Consider the following 14,343-nt stretch of genomic DNA (forward strand, 5'->3'; position numbering starts at 1 on the left):
CAAAACAAAAGCTGCCTGCTATATGTGTGATGTGGTGATGGGAACTGTCATTGTGTGATAGGTGAGAAGTGGAGATTTTCCAAGAGAGAGCGGTGGGACTGTGGACAGTTCGAGGGGTGGAGCCTGGAGGCGGGGCTGGGGTGGAGCCTGGGCGGAGTCAAAAGGGGGCCCTGAAAATTTTGCCAGTATGGGGCCCCAAAATTTCTAGTGGCAGCCCTGGTCACACAGATGACAGAACTGGTGGAACATGGCATGGAACTTTTCGTAGGGAAAATGTCACCTGTAGAAATAAGGGTGAATTCAGAGAGACCATGGCAGATCACAAGACGACACAGACAATTTGTCAGATCACATGTAATGACTTTATTCAGAAGACGCCACTTGTAGTGAATCTTCCATCTTCTTTTTTATCTTTCTTGGTGCTAGGACATTTTTTCAATGATGGAGCTCTATTTAAAATGTCAAAAAAAGATTGCTAGGTAATGTTCTTCCCACTCCGGCTGTCTGACATGCTCACAATGCTCCTCCAGAGTACGTGAGGAACTCAATATATCACCCAGGAAAATTACCACAAATCTACCAATCAGTGAGAAAAAATATAATTAGTGACATTTTCAAAGACTGACGAAGCATTGGTTACCCCGAATGGCAGCATCAAATGTTCAATCTGCCCCTCAGGTGTATTGTGTGCGGTCTTCAAGTGAGGGCGAATAATGGCGGAAATGTCACTGACTGAGGAGAAGTCTCCATGTAGCGTCTTCACTGCGGATCACGTGACCCCTGACTCCTCCCTCCTGTGACCTCATCACAGGTCCTGTGCGCACAGAGCAGCCATATATGTGGAGTGCGGCTCTGCAGGTGGAGGTATGTGGAGATTCCCCATTACTGAGCGCGGGGACATTAACCCCTTCTGCACTGAGACTCTTTTGGGGTCGTTGTTGCCACTTTATAAGAATCATAACGTTGTTGTTCTGTTTCCTGTAATAGATACATACGAGCCAACTATGGAGGACAGGAAGTGAGGGAGCGGATTGTTCTCCTAGTACAGGGCCCCTTTCTTGGCCCCACACAGTGTAATGCCCCCATTATGCCCTGTAAGCAGGTTCTGCCCCACACCCAGCTGCCTCGGGCACTTTACCATCAGCTGGTACCTCAGATTCTTCCCCGCACCCCTTTCCTTTGTTGGCGCCAAATCTGTTCTGCCTTTGGGGCTCCGGCCTTTATAATATCAGTAACTGCGTCATCAAGGTCTCCTGACCAGGTGCACCCTCTAGACTCTTCCCTCCGGAAACCCTCCCTCTTCCCATTGATGTCACATGGTCCCGTCTGGACGGCAGATAGCAGTCTGTACAAATGCAGCACAGCCCTGAGGAGTCTTTTTTATGACTCTCCTTTTTACACCCCTTATGTAATCTATATGATGGTGCTCACACAGTATAATGTTTCCACAGTACTGGCATCTCTCGTAAAAAAGGTATTTTCACACTACCGCCATCCCCCCACACAGTATAATGTTCTCATAGTACCGCCATACCCCCACACACAGTATAATGTTCCTGTAGTACCGCCATACCCCCACACACAGTATAATGTTCTCATAGTACCGCCACACACAGTATAATGTTCCTCCAGTACCGCCATACCTCCACACAGTATAATGTTCTCATAGTACCGCCATACCCCCACACACAGTATAATATTCCTGCAGTACCTCCACCCCACCACACACAGTATAATGTTCTCATAGTACCGCTATACCTCCACACACAGTATAATGTTTTCACAGTACCGCCATACCCCCACACACAGTATTTTGTTCCCACAATAGTGGCTTCCCACAGACATAGGATAATGTTTCCACAGGACTGGCACCCCCCTAACACACAGTATAATGTCCCCACAGTACTGCCATCCCCCCACTTTCTAATGCTCCCACAGTGCTGCCCCCTACATGCACAATATGGTACCTTCCACCTCACTGACTACCTCCGACCACCGACAATTAATAAATACTCACTTAGCCTCATTCTTGGTGCAGATACTAATGAACCCAGGATCTATGAGATATTTACCATACCATAGTTGGATAGGCAGGAGTGTATCATCCATAAAGGTAGCACACTCGGTTGCTATGATGCCTATGAATTGACAGGGCTCGGTGGGGTGCGGTATTGGTCACCCTCTCCTTCCCATCATCACAATGTCAGCGATATCCACATTCCCATGACCGTGATACCGCTGAATAGATTAGTGGATCAGGGAGTGGAAAGCTCCTGATCCACCATTCAGCCTTCACTTCTGAGTCTGAGACTCCGTGCACTGCAGGCACAATGACGTCACTACATCACAACTGTAGTACGGAGCCTCAGTACTCACCGTACAGACCAGAGCAGTGCTCCTCAGGAACCGGGTTGGCTGAGTAGTGTGTGATTGTTTTTTTTCAAATATCAGGAATTGTGGGGGCATCATATTAAGAGAAGAGCTGTTGGGACTCTCATACTGAATGTGTGGCTGGTAGGGGCCATTATACTGGGGTTGTGTTGGACTGGGGCTATGGAGAACAATATTTGAAGTCAACTCAAGACAACTAGCACAAGTGACCATCAAATGCGGCATATACCAAGGTGATGCACTGTCCCCATTGCTGTTCTGCATAGGTTTGAACCCCCTCAGTCAAATAATTACAGAGTCTGGCTATGGATACAAGTTCAAGAGTGGAAGCACCATCAGCCACCTCCTCTATATGGATGACATCAAGCTGTATGTGAAAAACGAACGAGATATCATTTACTGATCCACCTGAGAAGGATCTACAGTGAAGACATCGGGATGACCTTCAGACTGGAGACGTGCGGCCAGTTGGTAATAAAGAGAGGCAAGGTAGTCAAGACTGATGGAGTGGAATTACCAGTAGGGCACATAGCAGATGTACAGACATGCTACAAGAACCTCGGCATTCCACAGGGGTACGGTAACCATGATGAGGAGGCAAGGAAAGCAGCAACATCCAAATACCATCAAAGGGTAAGAAAGGTCCTGAAGAGCCAGCTCAATGGGAAGTATAAAATCCACGCCATCAATATATATGCCCTGCCAGTTATCAGATACCCTGCTGGCATAGCGTGCTGGCCAAAAGAAGAGATGGAAGCTGCTGATGTGATGACATGAAAGCTCCTCACAATGCATGGAGGTCTTCACCCTAAGTCTAACACCCAAAGATTGTATACAACAGTAAGGAGGGTGGTCGAGGCTTGATAAGCATCCAGGCCACCATCACGGATGAAACAAGGAGTATCCAGGAATACATCAGAAAAATGGCACCAAAAGATGAGATGCTGAGAGAAAGCCTAAGGCTATGAGCACACGTAGAAATGGTCCACTGTGGATTTTTCCACAGCGTATTTGATAAATCCGCAGGGCAAAAACACTGCGGTTTTCCTGCGGATTTATCGTTTTTTGTGCGGATTCCACTGCGGTTTTCTTTTATGGAGCAGGTGCAAAACTGCTGCGGATTCCGCACAAAGAATTGACATGCTGTGGAATGTAAACCGCTACGTTTCCGCGCGTTTTTTTCCGCAGCATGTGCACTGCAGATTGCGTTTCCCATAGGTTTACATTGTACTGTAAACATATAGGAAACCACTGCGAACCCGCAGCTTCGGAAACGCTGCAGATCCGTAGCAAAGTCCACAGCGTGTGCACATAGCCTAAGGCAGCAATAACAACAGATCTGGAAGGAAGACCAGGAACATGAACTGCCATGGCAAGACAAGCCGCTGCATGGGATGTACCATCGACATATAATGGAGGTGACTGACATGGAGAAATCCTACCAATGGCTGGAGAAAGCTGGACTCCGAGACAGCACAGAGGCACTAATCATAGCGGCACAAGAGCAAGCACTAAGTACCAGATCCATTGAAGCAGGAATCTACCACACAAGACCCAAGGTGCAGACTATGCGAAGAAACCTCAGAAACCGTCCAACACATAGTGGCAGGATGCAAAATGCAAGCAGGAACAGCGTATACTGAACGGCACAAACAAGTAGCGGGAATTGTATACAGGAACATCTGCACAGCATATGGGCTAATTCCCCCAAAGTCCAGGTGGGAGAAACCAGAAAAAGTGGTGGAGAATGAAAGAGCTAAAATCCTGTGGGACTTCAAGATCCAGACGGATAAGCAGGTGTTGGCTAACCAACCAGACATTGTGATAGTAGACAAGGATCAGAAGACAGCATTGATAATAGATGTGGCAGTGCCAAGTGACAGCAACATCAGAAAGATGAAATATGAGAAGATGGAGAAATACCAGGGCATGAAAGGAGAACTGGAGAAGATGTGGAAGGTGAAGGCAACGGTGATTCCAGTGGTGATAGGAGCACTTGGAGCAGTGACCCCTAAGTGGGAAGAATGGCTACAACAGATCCCAGGAGCAACATCTGAGCTCTCTGTTGAGAAAAGCGCAATGCTGAGAACAACTAATATCCTGCGCAGAACCCTCAAACTCCCAAGTCTCTGGTAGAGGACCCGAGAATGAGAAAGGACAACAAAGACCGCCTCCATTGGTGGTGAGAAGGAAGGTTTTTTTTTTATAGATGTCAGTGACAGTGTATATATATTACATAGATAGAAGAAAAGCCGGTAATTCAGCAGCCGCGGTAGTGTAAAATCACTACAGGAGGCGACAGGATAGAAGAGATGGATTACATACAGTAAATACAAATAGAATAGGTAGATATATAGATGTCAGTAACAAATATAATTAGTACAGTGTGTGCAGCTTACTGTACATGTATTTAATTAATAAAAGATAATTTTTCTGGAAAAAAAATGGTGTGGGCTCTGTGAGATCCCCGCTAGCACCATGAGGAAGTCGCACGGTGCAGAGGCGAGTTCACCGGGAGGATTTCATTGCGGTGAATTTCAACTCTCCTCTGCACTGTGCGACTTTCTCAAGGTGTTAGTGGGGATCTCACTGAGGTCACCGCAGTTCAGCCCGGATGGGAACGCAGCCTCAGTGATGTCACCGCTAGTCACTGACGCTGTGTTCCCAGCAGCTCATTCACCAGTGGTTCTCAGCCTGGACGGTCACATCTTGGCACCGTCCAGGTTGAAAACGATTTCTCTGCCAGACATGGATTACGGCGTGGGACAGAACGACAGACAGGTATGGTATATTGTTTTTTTATTTTAGTTTTAGTACAGGAGATCGAGGGATTTGGTGGAATTAGGCGAGGTCGTGAGTATGGTTTAACTGAGATTATTAAAGGAGTCTGTGTCATTTTTTTCAATTCACTTTATTCTTGCTGTGTCTTTATTTACCATATAACTATAGGATTAGTAATGGATAGGTGTCTTACTCTCCATTACTAAGCCGTGGGCTTGATGTCACCTGACAATACAAAGGTGACATCAACTACGCAAATTTGAACCCCACTTGCCACAGCTACAGGGCAAGTGGGAAGAGCCGGGCAAAGCACCAGAATTGGCGCATCTAATAGATGTGGCTTTTCTGGGCAGCTGCGGGCTGTTACTTTTAGGCTGGGGGGTCAATATCCATGGCCCCTTACCAGCCTGAGAATGCCAGCCCTCAGCTGTCAGCTTTAGAAAGGCTGGTTGTTACAAAATGGGGTGGACCCTACGCTATATTTTAAAATTATGTATTTAAATAATTTAAAAAAGCGTGGGGACCCCTTTTTTCTTCATAACCAACCTTGCTGAAGCTGACAGCTTAGGGTTGCAGCCCCCAGCTCTGAGTTTTGCCTGGCTGATTATCAAAAATAGGGGGGGAACCTATGCCTTTTTTATTATTTATTTACAGCGCCAGAGCAGCTGAATAATACCCTCCATCATCCGCTCCTGCTCTCACGAGTATGTTCACACTGGGTGTTTTTGCTGCGTTTTTTTTACATAGAGCATGCCACTTCTTTCAGCGTTTTTGCAGCGTTTTTCGCCTCTTGAATGGATGGTAAAAAAACGCTGCAAATACGCAGGTTGACCATTTTTTGCAGTGTATTTGCTGCCGAAAAGTCAAGGACAGCCGGATGTCAACTGACACTCGGCTCTGCTACCTCCAGATGGCAGGCTGCATGATGCGTCCATACATCCTGTCATTGGGCAGAGTGGACCCGAACCCCATTCACTTGAATAGGGGGCCCGACAATACAGTATTTGATACTCTGTCATATGCATGAGAGCACGGCAAACACCACTTCTGAATGGTGGTGAAACCATCCCCGCCGGTCAGAGAGCCGCAGTTCCCCCACTGTCAAAAGACAGCGGCAGCGCTCAGCTGTGATCGGAGGTGTACAGGTTACCTCCGGTCACTGGTGTCAGCTGATGGCACAACTGCTCCCATCATCCGACACCTGCTACCTCCTAATAACAGTGAGAGCAGGAGCGGATGATAGGAGTATTCATCAGCTGCTTCTGTGCCGTAAATACATAATTAAAAAAAACCTGTGTGGGTTCCCCCCTATTTTTTATAACAAGCCAGGCAAAACTCACAGCTGGGGGCTGCAACCCTCAACTGTCAGCTTCAGCAAGGCTAGTTGTCAAGAATAGAGTGGTCCCCACACTGTATTTTAGAATAATTCTCCCAGTGAACTCACCTCTGCACTGTGCAACTTTCTCACAGTGCTAGCGAGGTTTCTCACCGAGGTCACCGCAGTTCAGCCCGGCTGGGAACGGAGCATCAGTGATGTCACCGCTAGATACTGAGGCTGCGCTCGCAGCAGCTCATTCACCAGTGGTTCTCAGCCTGTACGGTCACATCTTGGCACCGTCCAGGTTGGAAACTATTTCTCCCACAGACATGGATTACAGCGTGGGACAGAATGATAGAGAGATGAGGGACAGTAGCATAGCTACCAGGGGGACAGAGGGTGCGGTCGCCCCGGGCCCAGAGCTAAGAGGGGGCCCACCTGGAGCTACGCTACCTTTAACTATACTCAGGCCTGCCACTAGAAATTTCGGGGCCCCATACTGGCAAAATTTTCGGGGCCACCTTGAGACTCCGCCCAGGCTCCACCCCAGCCCCGCCTCCACGCTCCACCCCTCGAACTGTCCACAGACCCACCGCTCTCTCTTGGAAAAACTCCACTTCTCACCTATCACACATCAACAGTTCCCATCACCAGATCATAAATATAGCCAGCAGCTTTTGTTTTGGCCAAAAGATTTTTTAAGCCGCCACCATAACATGGTAGACACTTTTGGCCGGGCCCTACTCTACTGTAACCTATTAAATATTTGTTAAAATATGCAATACAATTTAGGTATATTTTTATTTATTTTTCAATTTTTAAAATGACCAATAATATCACATACAAGGAACAAATACCGCTACACCATGACCAGATGACATATTACCACCACAGTGATTGGATAATATCACATACAAGGAACAAATACCGCAACACCATGTCCAGACCACATATTACCACCACATAGTGACTGAATACTACAATTCTGATCAGTAATTAAAAAAAAGCACCATACTATCACCATAAGTGCCATTATACACAGGAGATCTGTACTTAGTATGCAGTGTCTGTGTACAGATAATACAGTGATCAATGATGAAATTATACACAGGAGCTCTGTATACAGTATACAGTGTATAGTGTCAGTGTATAGGTAACACACTGACTCACTAGTGACGTCTCTAGGTGAAGTCCTTCATCTTTCATCCAGCACAGACCGCCATCATTTAATCCAGCCAGGACTTCTCTCTGCAGGAAATAACACAGTTATCTCGAGCTCCGCTTGTAGAATACATTACTTAATTTTTCCCACCTTCTACATTACACCACATGAAGAAAAAGAGGCGACGTAGTGTCACTCTACACAGTAACAGGACCGCCCCCCCCATTTAAAACCGTGTCCTCAAAAAATAAAATAAATACATCACTGCAGTAATAATATCCCTAAATTAGCCCCTATGGTAATAATATCCCCCAGCCTGGCCACCGTGTGTCTCATTCCTGGCGTCAGCCACATGTTCTCCCATCCTGCCCTCATGAGTATCCATTCTGCCCCATATGATCTCCCCATCCTGCCCCATATGATCGCCCCATGTGATCTCTCCATCCTGCCCCATCTTTCTGCATCATATCCATCCTGCCCCATGATCCTGCACGATCTGTCTCCAATCATGCCCCATGTCTCCATTCTGCCCCCTATGTCTCCAACCATGCCCCCATGTCTGAAATCCAGCCACTTGTCTCCAATCATGCCCCCTGTGTCTCCATTCTGCCCCATCTGTCTCCAATCCTCCCCCATCTGTCTCCAGTCATGCCCCCATGTCTTTCATCCTGCCCCGTGTCTCCAATCATGCCCTGTATCTCCATTCTGCCCCGTGTCTCGCATTCTGCCCCAATTTCCAGCATTCTGCCCGAATGTCCAGCATTCTGCCCCCGGGTCTCACAGTCTGCCCCTGTGTCCAGCATTCTGCCCCTGTCACTGTGTCCAGCATTCTACCCCTGTCACTGTGTCCAGCATTCTGCCCCTGTCACTGTGTCCAGCATTCTGCCCCTGTCACTGTGTCCAGCATTTCTGCCCCACTGTGTCCAGCATTTCTGCCCCACTGTGTCCAGCATTTCTGCCCCACTGAGTCCAGCATTTCTGCCCCACTGTGTCCAGCATTTCTGCCCCACTGTGTCCAGCATTTCTGCCCCACTGTGTCCAGCATTTCTGCCCCACTGTGTCCAGCATTTCTGCCCCACTGTGTCCAGCATTTCTGCCCCACTGTGTCCAGCATTTCTGCCCCACTGTGTCCAGCATTTCTGCCCCACTGTGTCCAGCATTTCTGCCCCACTGTGTCCAGCATTTCTGCCCCACTGAGTCCAGCATTTCTGCCCCACTGAGTCCAGCATTTCTGCCCCACTGAGTCCAGCATTTCTGCCCCACTGTGTCCAGCATTTCTGCCCCACTGTTTCCAGCATTTCTGCCCCACTGAGTCCAGCATTTCTGCCCCACTGAGTCCAGCATTTCTGCCCCACTGAGTCCAGCATTTCTGCCCCACTGTGTCCAGCATTTCTGCCCCACTGAGTCCAGCATTTCTGCCCCACTGAGTCCAGCATTTCTGCCCCACTGTGTGTCCAGCATTTCTGCCCCACTGTGTGTCCAGCATTTCTGCCCCACTGAGTCCAGCATTTCTGCCCCACTGTGTCCAGCATTTCTGCCCCACTGAGTCCAGCATTTCTGCCCCACTGTGTCCAGCATTTCTGCCCCACTGTGTCCAGCATTTCTGCCCCACTGAGTCCAGCATTTCTGCCCCACTGTGTCCAGCATTTCTGCCCCACTGTGTCCAGCATTTCTGCCCCACTGTGTGTCCAGCATTTCTGCCCCACTGTGTCCAGCATTTCTGCCCCACTGAGTCCAGCATTTCTGCCCCACTGAGTCCAGCATTTCTGCCCCACTGAGTCCAGCATTTCTGCCCCACTGAGTCCAGCATTTCTGCCCCACTGAGTCCAGCATTTCTGCCCCACTGTGTCCAGCATTTCTGCCCAACTGAGTCCAGCATTTCTGCCCCACTGTGTCCAGCATTTCTGCCCCACTGACAGGTCCCCCGGGCCCCGCTGCCGCCGGCGCTTGCCTCTTCTCCTCTGCTCTGCCGGTCCCCCGGGCCCCGCTGCCGCCGGTGCTTGCCTCTTCTCCTCTGCTCTGCCGGTCCCCCGGACCCCGCTGCCGCCGGTGCTTGCCTCTTCTCCTCTGCTCTGCCGGTCCCCCGGGCCCCGCTGCCGCCGGCGCTTGCCTCTGCCCTCTTCTCCTCTGCCGGTGACCGGTCCCCCGCTGCCGCCTGCCTCTTCTCCTCCGCCGGGTCCCTCGTCGTCCGGTGGTCCCCCGCTGCCTCTTCTCTGCTCCCTCGGCCTCCGCCGTCCACGTGGTGTGCCGCCGCACGCTGCTCTGCTCTGGTCCCGGAATGAGGAAGTGGAGCAGGGCAGCGTGTGACGTCACTAACTTGCGGCGGGCGGGCCCTTGAATCACCGCCGCCTTAAAGGTACAAGGCTCATTTAGAGACAGCAGGCACAGCACAGTGGCACTGCAGCCGCAGCCTGAATAAAAATGTCAGGGGGGGCCCGAGCAGAGCGCGGACCGGACCGGCTGCCAGCGTGCTTGCTCGGGCACACCTTTTTGCTCCTCATCACCGGGCCCCATACGGCAGTGATGCCTGTAATGCCCTGATGGCGGCCCTGACTATACTAGCCTGCTGTGCACGCCAATATAGTTGAGCTCTGCGGTAGAGCAGGGACAGAATCTCCCTGCACTGCCGCGGTCTGTTCTGTAGAGGAGCATGTACCCGGGGATGCTGGATGCCGGCACTGTACCTGCTGCCTCGGAGCCTCCAGCAGAGCATACTGCAGACACACACACATTGATGGGTGTCTGCTGAAGAGACGCTGCTTCTTCCCTCCCTGAGCCCTGCATAGAGGAGCAGCCGGACAGGAGATAGGAAGAGGTAGGAGCTCAGGCTGCAGGGGACCAGAGGTGACTGCACTGTGCAGTGAGGAGGAGGCAGGACATTGTTCCCCTACTGACAAGTCCCTGAGGTTTCTTGCATCCATTTTCCTCTCTCTGTCTGTCTCGCTCTTTCTCTGTCTCTCGTGCGCTCTCTCTCTCTGTGTCTGTCTCGCTCTCTCTATGTCTCTCTCGCGTGCGCTCTCTCTCTGTGTCTGTCTCGCGCTCTCTCTCTGTGTCTGTCTCGCGCTCTCTCTCTCTCAAATTCAAATGAGCTTTATTGGCAGGACTAAGTACATGTTAGCATTGCCAAAGCATATGGTAAAAATACGGGGGTGGGGGAGGGGGGGGGCATATAGAGGTCCAGGGAATATCAAATTCCTTTTAGAGGATAGGGGATGTTTCCAGGGTGGGGTATAGGAGTCCATGACATATCGGGCTCTTTAGTCGGGTGATAGGGATTTGTCCAGTGTTGGGATACAGGAGTCCATGACATATCAGGCTCCTTTTAGAGGATAGGGATATGTCCAGTGTTGGGGTACAGGACTCCATGACATATCATGCTCCTCTTAGTCTGTGGCAGGCACTGACATATTCCGCTGCTACAGCCACTGCACTTTCCTCTTCCCCCAGTATTATCGGCAGTTTCTCTTCCTCCTCCTTGGAGGTGAAGTCTGGGAGGAGATCAGACAGTCTCTTGAAGTGAGTGTCCCTCACTGCGGAGTATTTGGGGCACCTCAGCAGGAAGTGGGCCTCATCCTCCACGGCCTCCTGGGGGCACTGCTGGCAGAGTCTGCTCACTCGAGGCTTGTAGTTCTGTCGGTGCCGCCCGGATTCGATGAGTAGGCTGTGGGCGCTCAGTCTGTACCGGCTCAGGATCTGTCGATCTTTGGGGTTTTCTAGTTTCTCTAGATATGGGGCCAGTTTGTACTCCCTCTGTAGATTCCGGTATATTGTCAGTTTCTGGGATTTGTTTATGTCATTCCTCCAGATGCTGAGATATTCCTCTTTGACTTTGTGTACCATTTTCTGGATTTCACCTTTTGTCAGGCCATGGAGGTTGATGGCTTTGTCAGACTGGCTTTGGGTACTTTTTCTTGGGAGGCTTCCTGAGGCTTCCTGGTGTAGGAAGGCTTTGTGATGGTAGGAGCTGGGACTGCTACTTTGTAGATGAGCCTTGAATGACAGCGCCTTCTTCTTTATTGCGATGTGTAGTGGGAATCTGCCCAGCTCTGCTCGGCAGGCGCTATTTGATGTGCTCCAATGGACTTGGAGAAGATGCTTGCAGAACTCTAGGTGGAATATTTCTGTCGGCCCAGCGTCCCACTTTGACCAGTTTGGGTATAAGACTGGGCCAAAAAAAAAGGGAAGAAGCCAGCACTGCTTATGGTCAGAACGCAATAACTGAAGTGCAATTGCACATAAATTCTAACTGTATTTCAAATATGAGACATTTAGCAAACAATTGATCAATTCTTTGAGCTACCCCGCCACTTCACGGCAATCTCATAATGGGGCAGTCCTAATCTTCGTATTTTATTAACGTTGTGCCATTATGGCTTCCTGAATGTATAAAAAAAAAAAAAGGACCACATTAAATGCGAACTGTACCTGGAGCATTATCAGAATCACTCCCTTGGTGCCAGGAAAGGCAAGCGCAGGTAAAGGCCGATCAGGTCCAGTGCGGACATTTCAGATCTGGCTTCCACACTGCCAAACCCGCACCAAAGATGAAGGGTGAGACAGGCTGAGACACAGGTGCACAATTAACTTGAGCCTGAGGCGGGGCAGGGCTGCTGTGTGTGTGCACAGCAGCCTATCAATCACAGTGAACACAGAAAGAATGGCGCACATAACCCAGCGTGCGCGGCAACAGTGGTGGTCAGCCACATACCAATGCAAAGCAAAAAAAAAGGGAAGAAGCCAGCACTGCTTATGGTCAGAACGCAATAACTGAAGTGCAATTGCACATAAATTCTAACTGTATTTCAAATATGAGACATTTAGCAAACAATTGATCAATTCTTTGAGCTACCCCGCCACTTCACGGCAATCTCATAATGGGGCAGTCCTAATCTTCGTATTTTATTAACGTTGTGCCATTATGGCTTCCTGAATGTATAAAAAAAAAAAAAAAAAGGACCACATTAAATGCGAACTGTACCTGGAGCATTATCAGAATCACTCCCTTGGTGCCAGGAAAGGCAAGCGCAGGTAAAGGCCGATCAGGTCCAGTGCGGACATTTCAGATCTGGCTTCCACACTGCCAAACCCGCACCAAAGATGAAGGGTGAGACAGGCTGAGACACAGGTGCACAATTAACTTGAGCCTGAGGCGGGGCAGGGCTGCTGTGTGTGTGCACAGCAGCCTATCAATCACAGTGAACACAGAAAGAATGGCGCACATAACCCAGCGTGCGCGGCAACAGTGGTGGTCAGCCACATACCAATGCAAAGCAAAAAAAAAGGGAAGAAGCCAGCACTGCTTATGGTCAGAACGCAATAACTGAAGTGCAATTGCACATAAATTCTAACTGTATTTCAAATATGAGACATTTAGCAAACAATTGATCAATTCTTTGAGCTACCCCGCCACTTCACGGCAATCTCATAATGGGGCAGTCCTAATCTTCGTATTTTATTAACGTTGTGCCATTATGGCTTCCTGAATGTATAAAAAAAAAAAAAAGGACCACATTAAATGCGAACTGTACCTGGAGCATTATCAGAATCACTCCCTTGGTGCCAGGAAAGGCAAGCGCAGGTAAAGGCCGATCAGGTCCAGTGCGGACATTTCAGATCTGGCTTCCACACTGCCAAACCCGCACCAAAGATGAAGGGTGAGACAGGCTTAGACACAGGTGCACAATTAACTTGAGCCTGAGGCGGGGCAGGGCTGCTGTGTGTGTGCACAGCAGCCTATCAATCACAGTGAACACAGAAAGAATGGCGCACATAACCCAGCGTGCGCGGCAACAGTGGTGGTCAGCCACATACCAATGCAAAGCAAAAAAAAAGGGAAGAAGCCACACACAGCAGCCCTGCCCTGCCTCAGGCTTTGTTTAATTATGCACCTGTGCCCCAGCCTGTTTCACTCTTCATCTGTGGCTCTGGATAGGCAGTGTGGAGGTTGGATCCGAAATGTCTGTCTGGACCTGGTCAACTTTTATCCTCGCTTGCCTGCTCTGGCGCCATGGGGGTGACTCAGTATATGCTCCAGGTACAGCATGTTTTTAATGTGGTCTTGCATTTAGTTCATTTAGGAGGCCTTTATGGCACAGCGAATATAAAAAACGTAGTGTAGGACTGCCCCAATGTGAGATTGCCGTGAAGAGGCGGGGTGGCTCAAAGAATTGATCAATTGTTTGCTAAATGTCTCATTTTGAAAATACAGTTAGAAATTAATATGTGCATTTGCACTTCATGTATTGCGTCTTAACCTTAGGCTGCGCTGGCTTCTCCCCTTTTTTTGCTCTGTTATTGGTAAGTGGCTGACCACCACTGTTGCCGTGCGCCGCGCCTGGTTATGTGCGCCATTCTTTCTGTGTCTCAGTGATTGATAGGCTGCTGTCCACACACAGCAGCCCTGCCCTGCCTCAGGCTTTGTTTAATTATGCACCTGTGCCCCAGCCTGTTTCACTCTTCATCTGTGGCTCTGGATAGGCAGTGTGGAGGTTGGATCCGAAATGTCTGTCTGGACCTGGTCAACTTTTATCCTCGCTTGCCTGCTCTGGCGCCATGGGGGTGACTCAGTATATGCTCCAGGTACAGCATGTTTTTAATGTGGTCTTGCATTTAGTTCATTTAGGAGGCCTTTATGGCACAGCGAATATAAAAAACGTAGTGTAGGACTGCCCCAATGTGAGATTGCCGTGAA

The 14,343-nt window shown here is 49.4% G+C and overlaps 1 protein-coding gene across 2 annotated transcripts in view; it reads left to right on the plus strand.

Annotated features, from left to right (window-relative positions):
• The first annotated feature begins 830 nt into the window (after positions 1-830).
• Positions 831-14,343, plus strand: part of LOC138662848 (oocyte zinc finger protein XlCOF22-like) — a 57,971-nt gene continuing 44,458 nt past the window's right edge. For both annotated transcript variants that reach the window (XM_069748825.1, XM_069748826.1), the window contains exon 1: positions 831-864. In XM_069748825.1, coding sequence (XP_069604926.1) covers positions 838-864 — 27 coding nt within the window. In that variant the 5' untranslated portion in view covers positions 831-837. The remainder of the gene's footprint in view (positions 865-14,343) is intronic.

This window comes from Ranitomeya imitator, chromosome 2 (genome assembly GCF_032444005.1).
Source record: "Ranitomeya imitator isolate aRanImi1 chromosome 2, aRanImi1.pri, whole genome shotgun sequence".
Lineage (NCBI taxonomy): Eukaryota > Metazoa > Chordata > Amphibia > Anura > Dendrobatidae > Ranitomeya > Ranitomeya imitator.